The sequence below is a fragment of the Rhineura floridana genome, chromosome 2, assembly GCF_030035675.1.
Source record: "Rhineura floridana isolate rRhiFlo1 chromosome 2, rRhiFlo1.hap2, whole genome shotgun sequence".
Taxonomy (NCBI): domain Eukaryota; kingdom Metazoa; phylum Chordata; class Lepidosauria; order Squamata; family Rhineuridae; genus Rhineura; species Rhineura floridana.
Genome location: NC_084481.1, coordinates 129,430,024 through 129,446,476, shown reverse-complemented (window position 1 = coordinate 129,446,476; position 16,453 = coordinate 129,430,024). Strand labels below are relative to the sequence as shown.

Genomic DNA, 16,453 nt, shown 5'->3' with positions numbered 1-16,453 from the left:
TGAAGGGATATTCAGAAGGAAGAATTTTACTAGATACAACTTTCCTCCTCATAGTTCTGCTACAACAAGAGAAGCTTCATCTGGACAAATTCCCCTTTCTGTTATATAACTTGTGCAGCACAATCCTGCGCAAGTTTGTTTAGACTCACTCAGTTCAATTGGAGCTGCACCATAAGAAGTTTCAGCCCCAGACACAGGCGCTATTCTGGCAACTGTACTTGGTACAAGGAACAGACGCTTGCTAAAAGTAGAAAGGTAAGAGATCTCATTCTTACCATACAGTAAGGGTGTAGCAATAACATCTATCTTTCCACTATAGTTCTCCTAAATTGTTGCTGTTCTCTACACTAAAAGGCAAAAACAAAAGGAAGGATCTTGAGGGTCCATAGTTCAAAGATGGAAACAGGGAAGGGAAAAGATGTTTAATTAATTTTCATTTTCAATGCCATATGTTCCAGACCTAAATAACTTATTTACTCATTGATTTCACTAGAATTAATTATTCTTAACATGTTAAATGTTAAAAAATCCTTAAGTCTGTGTTTAAATCAAGTGGTGTGCACCCTGGCTGTGGAATGCACTTTCCCCTGAGATGCAGCTGGGGCTGGCATTGTTCAGCTTTCAGAGCCAGCTGAAAACCTTATCTTCCTCCAGCCACATTGTATTGCCTTAGGAAACAGATTAACTATTCAGGTTCTGGGGTGGTTTTATTGATTGGTTTTATTTTGTTTTTGTATTGAATAATTTTTTTTGAATGTGACCCATCCTGAGATGGACAGAATATAAATCTTATAAATAAAATAAGTACCAAAACATTTAAAAACAAGGAAAATTCTTCCTTTCCTATTGCAGATGAGCTGCTTTCAACTCAAAACAGAAGCCCTTTTAAGAGCTGCTATGTTAAATCAGTATGAAGTAGACAGAATAGACTCTTTTTCAAGTATGCTATTAAGTCTGCTGGGAATCCGGTATCATAAATGAAGGGATGCTTGGGTAAACAGCAAACTCTACAGCAAATTTTCCAAAAGTACTGGGATAATCTATTCTTATTGTCTTGAAACGTCAACCTCTTTAGAGCTGGTTCAGAACCCCATTGTCCCTGCAATGTTAATGTCTCTGCAACTTGTTGCAGACAGCAAGTCACCCAGCATATTGAAGCTGAGGGCATATTACAGAAGTGATGGGGAAACACTGGGCTCAAAGTAAGGTAATAGCTTTTGAGGGCATATGAAATGTAAATGTACTGCCTTTAAGTCGATTCCAACCTATGGCGACCCTATGAATAGGGTTTTCATGAGGCTGAGAGGCAGTGACTAGCCCAAGGTCACCCAGTGAGCTTCATGGCTGTGTGGGGATTCGAACCCTGGTCTCCCAGGTCATAGTCCAACACCTTAACCACTACACCACACTGGAATATACCCTTTCTCATGTCTGTTCTATTGAGGATCATCTGTACCTGAAAATTCACAGAACCAACTGGGTTCCTATGAATTCTTTGTTGATATAGTATCATCAGCGTCCATGGCCCTTGCCCAAAGGAGCTTACAGTCTAAAATCTGACATAGAGGAAACATCTCAGGACAGGGAGAGAAGTCGAGGCACAGTAAACAGGGAAACAGTATGCTAGTTTCAATTGTATGTAGTTAACTTAGTTACAGGCTGAATTACGGGGGGGGGGCTCCAGGCTGATGGATCTTTGTGGGTGTATTCTGCAATATGTCATTAACACAATAATAGTACATTAATAGTGGATTTATACTAGACCATCCACACATCATTCATCTTTATTGTTTGTTTTGTGATTGCTTCCCCAATGTTACTGCAGTAGTGCTATCTGAAAGGGGAACTCTTGTGCTATCCACAACAAACACAGGATAAAAAAACCCCAGAATATTTGTGATATGAAAAGTTACAGTATTTCATCAGAAAGCTTCAAGACATGCATAGGTTGGAAATGAAGCAGTAAGTTTATCCTGAAAGTTTTGCAGGCAAACAGTATTAAAGGGGAATCATATATAACCACCTCAATACTATCATGATCACAAATAATTGTGATTACATAATAAAAAGGATGTCTGGAAGGGTCTACGGTCATGGATAAGGTGGATCTTGAGAACAGAATCTGGATGAAGTAAAAGAAATAGCATATTTATTTATTTAATTTATTTATTGTATTTATATACCGCCCCATAGCCAAAGCTCTCTGGGCAGTTTACAATAACTAAAACATTAAAAACAAATATACAAAGTTTAAAAACACATCTTTTAAAAACAATTTAAAACACAATTTAAAACATAGGTGTTCTTGGAGGCAGTTCTAAACATATGTGGCAGCAAGGGAGAAAGAGTGGAGTCTTTTGAGGGGGCAGAATACCTTCACAAGACAGGGAGGTGGAGCTGGAGGAGTGGAAGATCCTGGCAAATGATGTGTTGGTACATATGAGTGGAAAAACAAGTCCATGAAAGGCTTTGAAGGTAAAGACAAGAAGATTGTGTTGGATCAGAGAGTGGATACAAAGACAGAGTAGGGATTTTTAGAGGGACATCATATGTTCTGAGCAATGACAAAGGTGAATAATTTGGGCAGCACAGTATTGAGCAGCCATGAGGGGACAAAAGTGAGACAACAGAGGAGCAGAGATAACCAGCACATTGACCAGATTTCCCTGCTGAGGCAAACAGAGATGAAGACATATTTTTGCAATATATCCATTGGTTTTGCTAGCTATTCTGTAGATGCCCTGGTCAAACTATGGAACAGTAGGTTGACTTTGGTTATCAGAATTGTTGCTCCAGTACATTCTCTTTTGCCATTTTTTCTGCTCAGGGTTTCCTGGCTCATGGAAGATCTGAGGCAGATTCAATGAAGGAACTAAAGCCTTGATCATTCACAAGGGAGTATTATTTATTTATTTATTTGTTACATTTATATCCTGCCCTTCCTTCCAGTAGGAGCCCAAAACACCCCAGTATGCGGTAGTAATGTCTGAATAAAGGACCAGAGTATAAGAGACTCACAATCCAGTTCTATGCAGGTTTACTCAAAAACCTGAGTTCAGGTTTTTGAGGCTGATGAGGCTGATGAGAAATGGAATCAAACATTTGCTGGGTCACCACATTGGCTATCCCTGCTCTAAAGTAAGTGTGCATAGGTCTGAGGCCTTAAGATGCAATCCTATACACACTTGCTTGGGAGTAAGTTCCATTCAATTCAGTAGAACTTACTTTTGAGTAGACATTATAGGTTTGCACTGTCAAATCCTATTTTTCATTTGGATTCATTTAAATCAATGTCTGGAAGAGTACTTTTAGAAATGGCCAAAAACATTAATTTTATTCCTTCACAAAAGTTGAGTGATTATGTTTAGGAAACCCAAACCAAATATTTTATTGAAGTGCTAACCATGTCAGTAGGCACTATGGATTTTCAACAGCAATTGAGAAGTACGAAAGCACACCATCTTAGGCATATTTGTATGTATACGTTGAACAATTGCTAACTTTCATCATATACTTTTGAGTACTTTGACAGAACTGTTTTTAGAAATTGTTTCTTTGGCCATGGATGGATCAAGTTGTTAAAATGGAGGAACACTGAGAGATACAGATTTGGATAGCTCCAGTCGTGCTATGTATCTGCAAAATGTATCTGCTTAGTACACTCTGGTTGCTTTTTCAGAATTATGAGAACATCAGCATTAAAAGTTTAGTCCACAGTTGCAAAGAAAGTTATGAAAGCTCACTCTAAGTAACATCTTAAGCTTCAAAAATAAAAATGGTATAAATGGGGCTCTAATATCAAAAGCAGAAAACCTTCTGATAAACAAATTTATTAAACTAAAAATGGAGCCTTAAATATAAAACTTTGAACAACTCCTTATCCATTGTACTATGACTCCAACCTGCACATGTGTGCATGCACATGCACACACACACACACAATCTTGCTATCAGGTATCACTCAACTAAATTACAGTTGCAGAATCTGGGTTTTCTGCTTGCAGAGTTTGAGAGTTCTAGCAAAGCATTCTAAATCTAGTTTAGTGATATGTGGAATCCGTGAAGTAATCAGGGCCTGATATGTAGGGTTCCTCAAACTCACACTGGGCAGGAAATACTTACAGAGTTGTGACCAAAAAAACCTGTTCCAAAGAGAAGTGAGGGCAGAAACAGAAAAACCAGACTATGATATCCCCATTTCCTGCTCCTTAGCAAGTTATGCACAGAACTGTCATGTCCACTAGTATAGTGAAACAGGAACATGGGGGGGGGTAATGTTCTGATACTTTTTTCACAGAAGGAGCAAAAGGATGTCATCTGCCAAGGCTGTATTTGCCAGTGTTGTAAGCTGGGCAGGGTGGGGTGAAGGTGGAAGGCAGGGCTGGCTTGACCTGACACATGCTCCCTTTGTTAGGTAGGCTAGGTTCATACAGTGACTGGCCCAAGAACACCCAGTGAATTTGATGCCTGATCAGAGATGTGAACCTATGTCTCCCCAGCCAAAGTCCAACATGCTAACCACTGCACAAACACCATTTGCCAGATCACTATTCTATGACAGTCAGCTAATCCTAATACAATGAGTATTATTATGTTCTGTTGCTCTTTGGTGTTTACTTTTCCTGGGATTGTGGTTATGGGAACTTTCATTAAAAGCTCCTGCACATCAAAATGTACTACCAGTAGTTATGCCATTATCTGTAAAATGGAAGTCATGGAAGCAATGGACTCAGGAGAAAATGTAAGTTAGTTGGAAGAACACCACGCTTTTGCATATGACCTAAACCTCCTAAAACCAGCACCACTCGTTTGTTATTAGGCATTTTGCAGAGCCATCCGTGAGTTTTCCAGATGAGGGTTGTTCTGTCCGAAGAGGAGTTCTGTGCAACTCAGAAGGCTTACTACCCAGTTTTATCAGCATGACTACTATCTCTCAAACAGTGAAAGGTATCTGCCTCCTTGAAATTCTAGCTATTGTTCAGTCACCAGATGGTGGGAGAAGAATGAAGTACTTTGAAAAACAAGTTATTGTGGTCACTGAGAGGAGTTGGGCTCAGTGAATGAACTGTCTTGCCAGCCAGCCATTAAAGGCTATTAGCTATCCTTCCAAAGATGGTATCCATGAGGAGCTAACACGAATATAATTATTTCAGTTTCTCAAAGTATGCTCCAGTCTTCCTGCTGTTGTGGTATGAAGAAATTTACATGATGGAAACAGGTTCCTGCTTTCTGGAACTATTGTTTCCAATAGCATTATTTTAATCTTAGCAGTATTATATTTACAACAATGTATTAGATACTTCTGTGGGAGAAGATAGTAAGTCCTTTGAGGAAAGATCTGCTAACATTTAGAAAAACATCTGTAAGCCACTCTGAGCTCTTGGGGCAAAATGGGAATTAAGTATGGCTGCAATCCTAAACCCACCTAACCTGGGAGCAAACCCCATTGAATTCTTATGTCTGAGTAGACATGGTTAGGATTGCACTGTAACTAATAAAAGAGAACCTGTGCAAGCACTGAAATGGCTGCATTTATTATCCAAGTGTATGTAACATATTTGGCCAAGTTAAATGTACCAAAGGGGAGGAAATGTGGTTTGCATCCTATGAAAGTTTGTGCCGTCATATATTTATCATGCTTCAAGCTGTTACAGAACTCTTTGTTACTTTGCTAGAACAGTCTAGCCTAGGCACCCTTGAGAATCTTTCAAGACAAGTCACTCACCAGGCACCTATTATCCAATGTGAGGAAACAGATCCTCCTCTGTGCTTGCTTTTAGCCCTAAAATCTATAACCTTTCATCTGGGTCACCCATGTGGTTACTTTTGTCCCTTGATCACTTTCTGTGAAAGAAATCATTGTCAAATGTTCTCACACTGGTTCAGTCCAGTATCCTCTGCTAGACCAAGTGTAGTTCTGTGGCAACTTGCACAATGCCTGCTAGACTGAACTGTTGGAATTGTGGGATGCATCTTGAATTGGGTGGGTTTGCATGTCTGATGGGAGATAGAGAGGAGCCTCCTAGTTGCCAAACAACCAACTCTCCTTCCTGCTTCTTCTCCACCTCTTGGAGGTGCTTTGTCTCTCTCACCTGTAGCTTGAGGGCAAAGACCACACAAGGTCCTTGAGCCTCCAATGTATCTAGTTATTAAGAACTAGAATCCCTTACTTATCTATAATGTATTTCGTTCAATAAAGTCTGCTCCTTTACAGGTAAAGTTGCCCACACATTCTCAATCTGTGCTGTTGCTAATCTAAAACCTAACTCTGCTAACATTGACCATCCCCTCCCTGCATTTACAGGCTACTTGTTCTCTTGAATTGGCAGAGAAATTCACCAGACATGCAGGCTGATCCTATCCACATTTACTCCCAAGTTCGAGTGAGTTCAGTGGGATTTTCTCCCAGGTAAGTGTACACAGCATTGCAGTGTAGCAGAATTAAACAAGCCATTGGCTGAGCTGTTATGTCATGAATTCATGAATATGGGGGGGATTAAGACAAAGAGGCATGTGGGTGTTATAGATCAGTGTTCTTGAACCTTGGGTTCCCAAATGTTGAAATTATCCATGCCATACATTTAAAGCACATCCAACACACATTTAAAGCATATGACTTCCCCCAAAGAATTGAGGGAGCTGTGGTTTTCTCCTGCCAGAACTACAAATTCCCAACACCCTAAACAAACTACAGTTCCCATGATGTGTATGTGTGTATGTGAGGAGTAATGTGCCTTACATTTGTGTTGGATGTGCTTTAAATGTATGCATGGTGTGGACCTGCCCCTAGTTAGACTACAAATCCCATCATCCCCAGCCATCTTAGTTAATGGTCAGAGATTATGGAATTTGTAGTCCAACAACGTCTGAGGACCCAAGACTGAAGAGCACTGTTATAGATGACTAGCTGAACTCTTTTAAAAATTGCAGTGGCCATATGGATTGTTTACCTTTCTTTGCAAACTGGACTGGAGCAAGAAAAAGTTCAAACCCAGCTAACTACTAAAGGAGAATTTATATCTGAATTATAGACTTAGGAAATGCAAAACCAGGATTTTGAGTGAAACTTGTGAAAAAGAGGAAGCTGAATTTTACACGTAGCTCTTTGGCATCTATGGTGGAGTCCGTTTTTCTCTCGCAGTCCCAACACACAAAGCAAAGAAGGACTACAGGCCGGCACAGCTATTGCATTGCTAAATAGGCAGATAACCAGCGGGACTTCCTCACCGCGTTTATTCTAATCAATTGTATTTAGGAAGAAAACTAAATGTATACCGTTGCCTCTGTGAGAGCTAAACAAATTCGCAATGGATTTACAAGCAGGTAGGATGACAGTGGCATTTTTATCTTGAGCATGTTTAGTAAGAAAAAAGAAATCCCATTGAACTGATTCGCATCGGACAACAACCGAACTTGTTCTATCGGGGTGTAAGCAGGGAGAGAGGTGCGGGACCCACAGCAATCGAACCGGAAGGCAGCTGCTAAGGAAAGGAGTTTTGGAGAAGGGTAAAGCTACAGCGAGGTGTTTGGAGCCAACTAATCTTCATTCCGCAAGAAACTCTTTAAACAATGTGAGGTAGCCAAAGTAGCAAACTCCGCGACGTGCGAGGTGAATCACGCAAGAGATGTGTTACTAGGGCAGAAATGAACTGCTCTAATCCGACAACAACAAATGGGCTAGATTATAGGGAACCTATTAGAGCCGGAGTCTTGGCTACAAGGCATCTCTTTCCGCTCCGTTTGCCGCCGCATTTCTTTTGGCACCGAGCTGTGAGCAACAGACAGAGCCTCAAGGATACTTTTTTTTCTGGTTCCGCTAACGGCTGACGCCCCACCACTTCTCGATCCGCTCGCTAATTAAGCTTAATGAAGCCAGCCCAGCGCTTGGCTGTGCGAGCTCCTGCAGAGAGGGATACCTTCGAAGAGGCGCTCCGGTCCTCCTCGGCCTCTCCCCAGCTTGGCCTTCCTTGCAGAACCGTTGTGGGGTTTAACGGAACGGATGTCTTGACCTGCCCTAATCTGAAATAATTTAAGAGGCACAAATCCGCGCAGCCCTGATTTATTGGAACCAGATTCATGATGCAAACCTGCGCAGGAGTCTTGGAAATAAGCTCCTCTAAACTTAGTGAAACTTGCTACTAAACGCGGACATTATCGCAGCAGTTTTTTTTTTTTAAAGTCACGATGTCCCGCAGAGGTGCGCGCTGCGTAGAAACCCGATTTGCCCGCCACGGTCATTTCTCCGCACCTCATCTCAGTCTGAAACCAGCAAAGGGACTTCTAGGAGTGACTGGCACATCATTTTTGCTCTCCGCTAGTGCTGATCAATCAACGACGATTATACCCAAAGGCTGCATAACTCCCCTTCGCAGAGGTGCATTCTTTTGGTGTGCAGTGCACACATTTCTTAGCAGCTCCCTGGACTTGGGACGGGTTCCAAGTTCACCCAAAGTTGAAGAATAGGTGGGAGAGCGCGGAGAGGAGGGTTTTGTTCTGGCTCCTAAACAAACTCAAAAAAACCCTGAAAGGTGCTCTCTACCCCCACCTCCCGCCGGGCCCCGCTCCACCAAAGGTGCTCCATCAAAGCAAATGGCAACAGCTACCGGTCCCAAGGCAAAGTAACAGATTGGCGTTGTTTGGGTTTTTAAACGTATCCTGGCAAAGCTCCGTCAGTCGGGAATGGAATGGGGCGGTATTTATTTTGCTTTGTTTTATATAAACAAAAACATGGATGGCCTTGAGCAAGTCACATTCTCACCCGCGGTTCTCCCGTCGGTAGGGAAAGGAAAGGGGGGGGAAGCGACCCTATTAATGGCCAACATCCCTTGGAGTGAGAGTTTTTTCAGGAACTGCATCCTCCTTTAAAAAAAGGGAGAGGCAGAGGCCCATTGAGTTGTATTCAACTAACTTTTACTCAGAGTAGACCCATTTAAATGGACCTAAGTGAATCATAGCCATTCATTTTAACTGATCTACTCTGAGTAAAAATTAGCTGAATACAACTTCTTATTTTAATCGGACAACCGGATTTAAAAAAATCTGAATGCAAGGGGAATATTATTGTCCGGTTCTGTGAAACTCCGTAGTTTGGGCTTTTCTCACAGTTGGTATTCATCTCCAGTAAGAGGCCATTTAACGCTGATTAACTTTATATCCCGAGAATTCCGGGATGTTGCCTATCTCAGGGATGCCCTGACGTTTTGAAGTGCCCCTATTTTGTCCTGTCATTCTGTGGTCCTGGAAAGGAACACACCCGGGTCACTCCCTTCCTCTCTGTCAGACAGATGGACTTTTCCCACTGACCAGAATGGAGAAAAATTGAGGATCTAATCCATTCCTCAGCTTACTAATTAACAAATGAATGAGTTCCTTAATTTTCCATCTCACTGACAGACCAGATACCCAACACAGCTAAACCAAGCAATACTTCTGTCTCCAGACAGATTGGTCCCATTAACTTCAGCCGACACTAAATTGAGCTCAATTCCAAACACTTGGACTGGACTGTAAGAAAAGGCTCCAGTTCTCTTTCAGAACTTAATACAGTTTCATCAGAGAGGACAAGATCCAAAGGTTCACTGAACATAAGTCATTGGGTGAAACAGCACACAAGCCCAATTATTCCTGCCTTAGCACAGACGTAAGGGGGACCAAATACGACTAAGTAATTAATGCTATATAACTTAAATGCCCCCTTTGTGTCAGTGACAAATCTTTACTCTGAGGAGGAATGGTTGGCTAGCTGGTTGAGTCATGAAAACCTATGCCACAGTAAATGTGTTCATCTTTAAGGTGCCACAATATTTTTTTTTTGTTTTCGCTGCATTAGATTAACAGGTCTACACCTCTGAAAATGATTGTTCTTGTTATAAATGGGTTGTAATTTACTAATTTATTTTTTAAAATAATGGAATAAAAGTGGAGCAATTTAGAATATAGATATAATACCAGCAATACCTTTACAATATAAAGATATTAGTAATAATGAATAATGAATATAGATAAGATGCCAGCAATACCTTTACAACATAGACACTGATAATTATATTGGTGTGTATTAGAATTAAGATGTAAGCATACGGGCAGGACCTGTGCTGCTATTGTTTTGCATTTCTGTACAGGGTCTAGAAAATTCTCCAGCCATGTTGATTTTGGAGAAGAGAAGATGAAGGGAAAACATGACCGCACTCTTTAAATACCAGATGGCTTGTCATGCAGAAGATGGAGGAGACTTATTCTCGGTTGCTCCAGAGGGCAGGACTAGAACCAAGTATGGAAATTACAGGGAAACAGATTTTGGCTAAACAATAAGAGAAACTTTCTAACTAAGAGCTTTTCCATAGTGGAGGACACTGTCTCAGGTTGTGATGGGCTTCTCTTTGCTCTAGGTACTTAAGCAGAGGCTGGAGGGCCATGAGTCAGGGATGCTGTAGAGAACTGAATTGTACTTCTGTCCTGCATTGCAGATCCTGCATTGACCAGAGGGTTGGACTAGATGATCTCCAATGTACTCTCCAATAATATTGCCATAGTATTATTATTATTTTAAATACTGAACACATATGATAATCTAAGATCAACTCAATTTACTGTTCTTGCTTTTTAACATTTACAACTATATTTTGTCAACATTACTAGATATTCCTCCCATTCTTGGACACTAAATATGGGATATTTGTATAAATAAAGTCTGGTGGGGTGAAGAAGAAAGGAGGAGGTGAAGGAGAGCAATCCAAACCCAGAGGCATTTGCACCAACAATAAAGCTGTTTTGCCAATATCTGGGAGGTAAAATGTATACAAACAAATTGGAGGATAAAGGGACCGGAGTAAATGCTTCGCACCTGTTATAAGGGGTCCTCAGGAGCAGAGCCTGGCTGCCTGTGCAACTGTCTGTGGGAGTGTGGCAACCATAGACAGGAGGAGGCACTGAATATTGTTGATCACCTGCAGACAAACCATACAGAAGTTACTACCCCACAACAAGTTTGCTTACCGCTCTCAGAGGCTAATGTCACATTCTGTTAATTAGGAGAGGAGCTTTCTCTCATGTTCTGATGCTGATAGGAGCAGAAAGTACCTGAGTCTTTTGAAACCAATAATTATTTCTATTTTCAAAAAGTATTTCATCATTGGGAAGGGCAAGACTAATGCCTAGCTCCTTTGTAACTGTTTAATTGCATGACAAAAATTCTTATGTAAAATGGGTGGACATTTTGTTTTGCAAATACTCAATAAGGCCCCCAGTAGTGAGAGTGCTCTCTAAAGGTAAAGCCTCAGTTCAAATCTCAATTCAACCATGAACTCATCAAGCGCTTTTTTTCTCAGCCTCCCATTTGCAGTATGGAAAATTGAACATAGGAAGCTACTTTATACTGAATCAGATTATTGGCCCATCTAGTTCAGTACTGTCTATAACTATACAGTGACAGGCAATGGTCTCCAGAATTTCAGACAAGAGCATTTTCCACTGAAGCTAACCAGAGACTGAACTTGGGACTTTTCCATGCAACACATTTACTCAGTCACTGACCTTCCCTAGGTGTATGCAGTAATACTGGTCAACTTTGTAAGGTTGACCTAAACATGTTTGAATAGGAGTTAGTTTATTTATTTAATTTCTTAGTCACCCATCTGGCTGGCTATCCAGATAACTGTGTACAGGATTGCAGTGTTAAGGCCTCCAGCACTTGAAGCACCCTTTGTAAATGCTAAGAGCTTCATCCATGCAAAGTGCATTATCCACTTGAAATTTCATTTGGTTTCAACGGGATTTAAAGGTGCTTGACTTAGACTGGATTATGCCCTAAATATTTAGTCAATAACATCACAATAATGATCAGTCAATAATATGATTTATTCATATAAGCTGGAACTGTCCACTTAGGCATGTGAGCACTTAAGATTGTTGTCCATAACCATATTTTTAAGCGCCACTTTCAATGGAACTTACAACTTACAGTGCACAATCTTAAGCATGTTTATTCAGAAGTCTCACTGTGTTTGACAAAGCTTATTCTTCACTTTCCTGGGAGTAAGTCCCATTGAACTTGCTGAGACACTTTGGAGTAGTCATGCCTATGTTTGCACTGTTAAAGTCTTACCAACTTGAGCAGAACATAGTCTGGTTTAACTAGGCTATGATTAATGTACTTCTATGTGGACAAGAACACATTTGTCCACAGTTAACAATCATGTTATGTCGGAGAAGGTATTTCTTTTAACAGCAGTGCAGCTATTATTGATACACATAAAGGTAAAACATTGCCATCCTGGTCGAGATCCTCAGCATTGCTAACAGATTCCTTTCTTATTTATCTTAAAACTACTTCCTAGAATCATAATTCCACTACTCTTTGAAACTGTATGATCCTGTGGTTGTTTCAAAACAACAACAATCCTCCTGACTAATCTAGCTCCCATTCACCCCTTGGGGAGTTTTTTGTGGGCACCCTCACAAAAATGGACTACTAGTGCCCATTAAAAAGGCCCAGGCTAGGGCCCTCTAGTCGTGGGTGAGGCGACTGCTTTCGCTCCTGTAATGATTGCCATCATTGTACGCAGGTTTCTACCGCAGTTACCTAGAGTCGTCTGCTGGACGATGGAGTCCTCGTGTTTGAAGGAGTGGTTTGTAAACTGTGCTGCGTGGTGAGAGGGAGTGTGACCATAACTTGGAGTTCCATCAAACGCCACTGTGCCGTAACCTGCCAAGAGAATAACATTGTCAGGAATCAGGAGTTGAATCGCCTGTCCTTGAACTTTCTCATGAAGCGGCTTCCTGCAAAAATGTCCCCTCCCCAGGCAATCAGGCGTCAAAAACCTGAAGCCTCCCCTCTTTCAAACGGCTGGTGGCTCCTTTTCTGCCAGAAGAGAGCCTGAGCAATGAACCCAGATAAACCCATGGATTGACAAAAATAGTTCGCTCTGTGTTTAGGACCTCGGTGCTTGTCGATGCTAAATCTGTCCCCGGCCGTGGAGGCTGTTTACGTCACTTTCTCCGTCATCCCTTTCTAGGTTTAATTAGCATCCGAACTTGGCCTAGTGGAAAGTAACCCTTTCCTCCCATAAATTCAGGAACAGGCTACTAATGCCCATTAAAAAGACAAGAACTGTTGAGGAGGTTCATTAATGTTGAGAGGTTGATTAAAATGTGAAGAACACACGTCTAGGTACTTAAAACACACTGTGCCTCGATTCCCTTTTTGTAAATTGACGGTGAGGCTGCTTCTCTCCGTCCTTCTGGAAATAGGAAGGAATGAGTGGGCTGCGGTCAGGCACGTGTTGCAGATCTGCGGGCAGTGAGAGAACCTACGGTCCTAACACAGCACCTGTCACGTTGATTTTAGGATGATCTGCTTCCAAGTCATAACCAGATCATAAGTTTGTTTACTTGGAAATGACTTGTGTTTGAGAATCTAGGTGCAAGTCACGCTGTTGGGATGGCGAGGCTCAAAGGTTGTTATCCAGTCTGGGATCGATGCTTTGGTGGGAAATGAGAAGTCAGGCGTTTTGGCTGCGCCTGAAAAGGGCAATGAACGATGGTTTCATTAATTTTGCCTCATATTTAAAAGAAAGTCCCCATCTGTTGAGCAAACTCGTTCGCTGTTTCACGTGTAAAAGTTACCCTTTAATCTCGTTCTCACTAACTTCTCACTTGTTTTATATGATTAACTTTCTGAAGAGTCTGCAATAAAAATGGCAGGCCGTTAAATGAAAAATAACCTCCTACTTTAAGCGAAAATTGCTCGCTCAAATAATAATAAACAGACTATTTTTTTAAAAAAAACTGGAGTGAATTCAGATGGAAAAGGATCGCCTCTGGTGACCTCAGGGTGACACCGAATCGTAAATCAGGCGTTTAGACACCAACTTTCATTAATTACTTGGAGCCAGTTAAACAACTTCAGCTAAAAAGTAATTACAAAGTAATATTATCTTTGAGGCTTCTCGGCTCATCAGCATTTACCCCAAGACCAAAGAATGTTTAGTGAAGCCCTTATGAGATCTACCCTTGATTTCCCAATCGCAGAGGTTATGTTGATTTAAAATTAAAAAAAAAAAACCTCTTTGTTGCGTGAGTTCTCTGTTATACTTTAAGACTAGGTCTTCTAAAACGTTTTCTCTCTTATCTATTTAGACAACCTACATCAAACTGGCAGGCAAGATGATGCCACACAGGGTCGTCTCTAGAGCAGAGAGACAGAAAGCACTGTTGCACACTCTGCTGTGGCATGAGTTTTCCTAGGGTAACAGCCTACTTCACTGGACGCATTTGGTGGACTACTGATGGAGTGCCTGTTCTTTCGATAAACAGTAGATCGGGGATATTTATGAGTGCTGGACTGTGACGAAACTTAGAGGGGAGAAAGGGAATTTTTTTCAGAGCACTCACGTGAATGATTCACTAACAGCCCAAATAAAACCAGAAACATCTGAAACTGAAATATCTGCTAGAAGGCGATTTAAACCTCTGTTCCTAAACGCATTAACAATACTGAGCATCCTAAGCATGTTTACTCAGAAGTACTATTAACTTCCTAAATTTAATTCCTAGTAAATTTGTCTACACTGCAACCTTCCATGAAAGTGAAATCCCATTGAAATCCATTGGCTGAAATCTAGAAGTCTTCCACGTTCATTTATTATATAAATCGTTTTACATACTGAATCTTCAACACATTACTTGGAACGGAACTAATATGGATATTCCCAAATTTAGGGAATTGGGCTATCGGGTCCCTTGGCTTTAATGTAGCTAAATTCCCGAACATGAGTGCATTTGCTTAAGAAATAAATCTCACTGATTTTAATCGAACTTGTTTCCAGGGAAATATGGTTGACTCATAATGTTAAGTCCTTGTCCTAAAGTAGTTAGGCTGGACTCTGCAGCCTGCAAAAGTCCCACATTAACGCCAATGGCACTGAACCAGAAGAAAATGACCTACACATTGTATCCTGTTGCTTTAGGATCTCAGCAAAAAAATTGATTGACTGCACCCAGTTTAATGTGCTTGCTGTGGATCCTATTCTTGCATCCTTTTTATACTGAAGTAGATTTTATAGCGAAGTAGATGGATTTGAATCAGTCGATTTCAATTGAAACCGATAGGACTTACAGCCAGTACTGAACCTGAACGTATGTATCTTGAAGTGAGTCCTCCTACTTGGAAACAAATTTTATTCTAGCAGGATCTTTCCTTTGGAAAAGTTTTCCTCAAAACACAAGCCACTGTGCTCAGTGGGGCTTAATTCTCAAGCAAGCGTGCATAAGGCTGCAGCTCTAGCATGTCCCGGATCTAAACGTAAATGGGCTTAAATCACGATACTTCGATTTACAGAATTAAGGGCTAGACTGCTTTCGAATCTTCTCGAAAATGCTGCTGTAGCATTTAAAGCGCTTTGGGAAAGCATCCCTTCCCCTCCCCCATCTCGGCCAATGATCGGGCTGGAAAGCAACACAGAGTCCCACCCCGCCACCCCCACCCCACAAGATGCGGAGGAAGGTACCCCATATTGTTCTCTCCTTGCCGGCAGCCAGTAGGCCTGCGGCGGAGCGAGAAGCGGGAGGCGCCTCTCCAAGCCTGCTGCGTGCGCCTGGGGCGTTCTGGTGCTCCAAGTCTCCCTTTCTCTTCGGCCCTCTCCCAGTGATGACAGGCCAGTGTCCAACCCTTGCACTCCCATGCTACAGCTGTCCCGGGCTCCTTTATCTCAGCTCATAACCCACAAAGCAAAGGCTTTCCTTCTCCCTTTCGCCCTCCTTTTTCCTTTTCAACTTTTCTCGAAACATTGACACTTCAAATCTGTAGCTACTCTTGGCCCACATGCAGCTATTTGGTGACCTTCAAAATTCTGCTCAGAGCAGAAGGATGTTTTGGCCACATTTTCCGGTGTTGCCTGACCCATAGCTTCAGGAATGCGATAAGGGGGTTGAGTTCTGAACCAGCCCTCTGATAGCGAGGGCTCTTTAATTAGGATTTTATCGGAGACTGGGCAGATTAAAATGTGCTGAAAATAATTGAAATTCGGACATCTGGCAAAGAAGGCAAATCTTCTGAAGGGATCCAATTGTTGGAGGAGCCCAGCTGCATGAAAGAACAGAGGGAGCGAGGGAAGGGGGGTGGTAGGCGGACGGGGCAAAAGATTCAAAGCAAGCAGGAAGGGTTGGTTTCCCCCTCCCGGTCAAAGACTTGGCAAACGCGCCAAGGTAACATCTTTCCCATGGTGTGAAAACCCGTCTAAAACCTCAACTTCAACCTTGACTGATTCAAAGCAATAACATTATATCCATCCCCCAAACACGGTTTGCCAGGTTTCCCAAATTCTTCCCAGCCACCCAAAGAAACGTTGGTGTCATGTAATAGGGCACCCCCGTCTCTTCTCCCTCTCTAGCTTTGGCCTGCCTCAGCTAGGAAGAAGCTGGTGACTTGTTTTTCTTTTGGAGTACCATTACATTT

The 16,453-nt window shown here is 41.7% G+C and overlaps 1 protein-coding gene and 1 long non-coding RNA gene across 4 annotated transcripts in view; one reads left to right on the top strand and one right to left on the bottom strand.

Moving 5' to 3' along the window:
• WT1 (WT1 transcription factor) overlaps window positions 1-16,453 on the bottom strand; it is a 78,661-nt gene that overhangs the window by 56,602 nt on the left and 5,606 nt on the right. For both annotated transcript variants that reach the window (XM_061610542.1, XM_061610543.1), the window contains exons 2-3: window positions 12,581-12,703; window positions 10,844-10,946 (exon numbers count right to left, since the gene is read on the bottom strand). In XM_061610542.1, the coding sequence (XP_061466526.1) occupies window positions 10,844-10,946; window positions 12,581-12,703 (226 nt within the window). The remainder of the gene's footprint in view (window positions 1-10,843; window positions 10,947-12,580; window positions 12,704-16,453) is intronic.
• On the top strand, window positions 3,830-14,494 carry LOC133377135 (uncharacterized). Of its 2 annotated transcripts, none has more exons than XR_009760623.1 (4): window positions 3,830-4,947; window positions 6,305-6,409; window positions 10,122-10,270; window positions 14,137-14,494. It is a non-coding gene; the product is annotated as an uncharacterized LOC133377135 (long non-coding RNA). The 2 variants fall into 2 exon arrangements; XR_009760624.1 differs by lacking the exon at window positions 14,137-14,494 and adding an exon at window positions 10,389-10,919.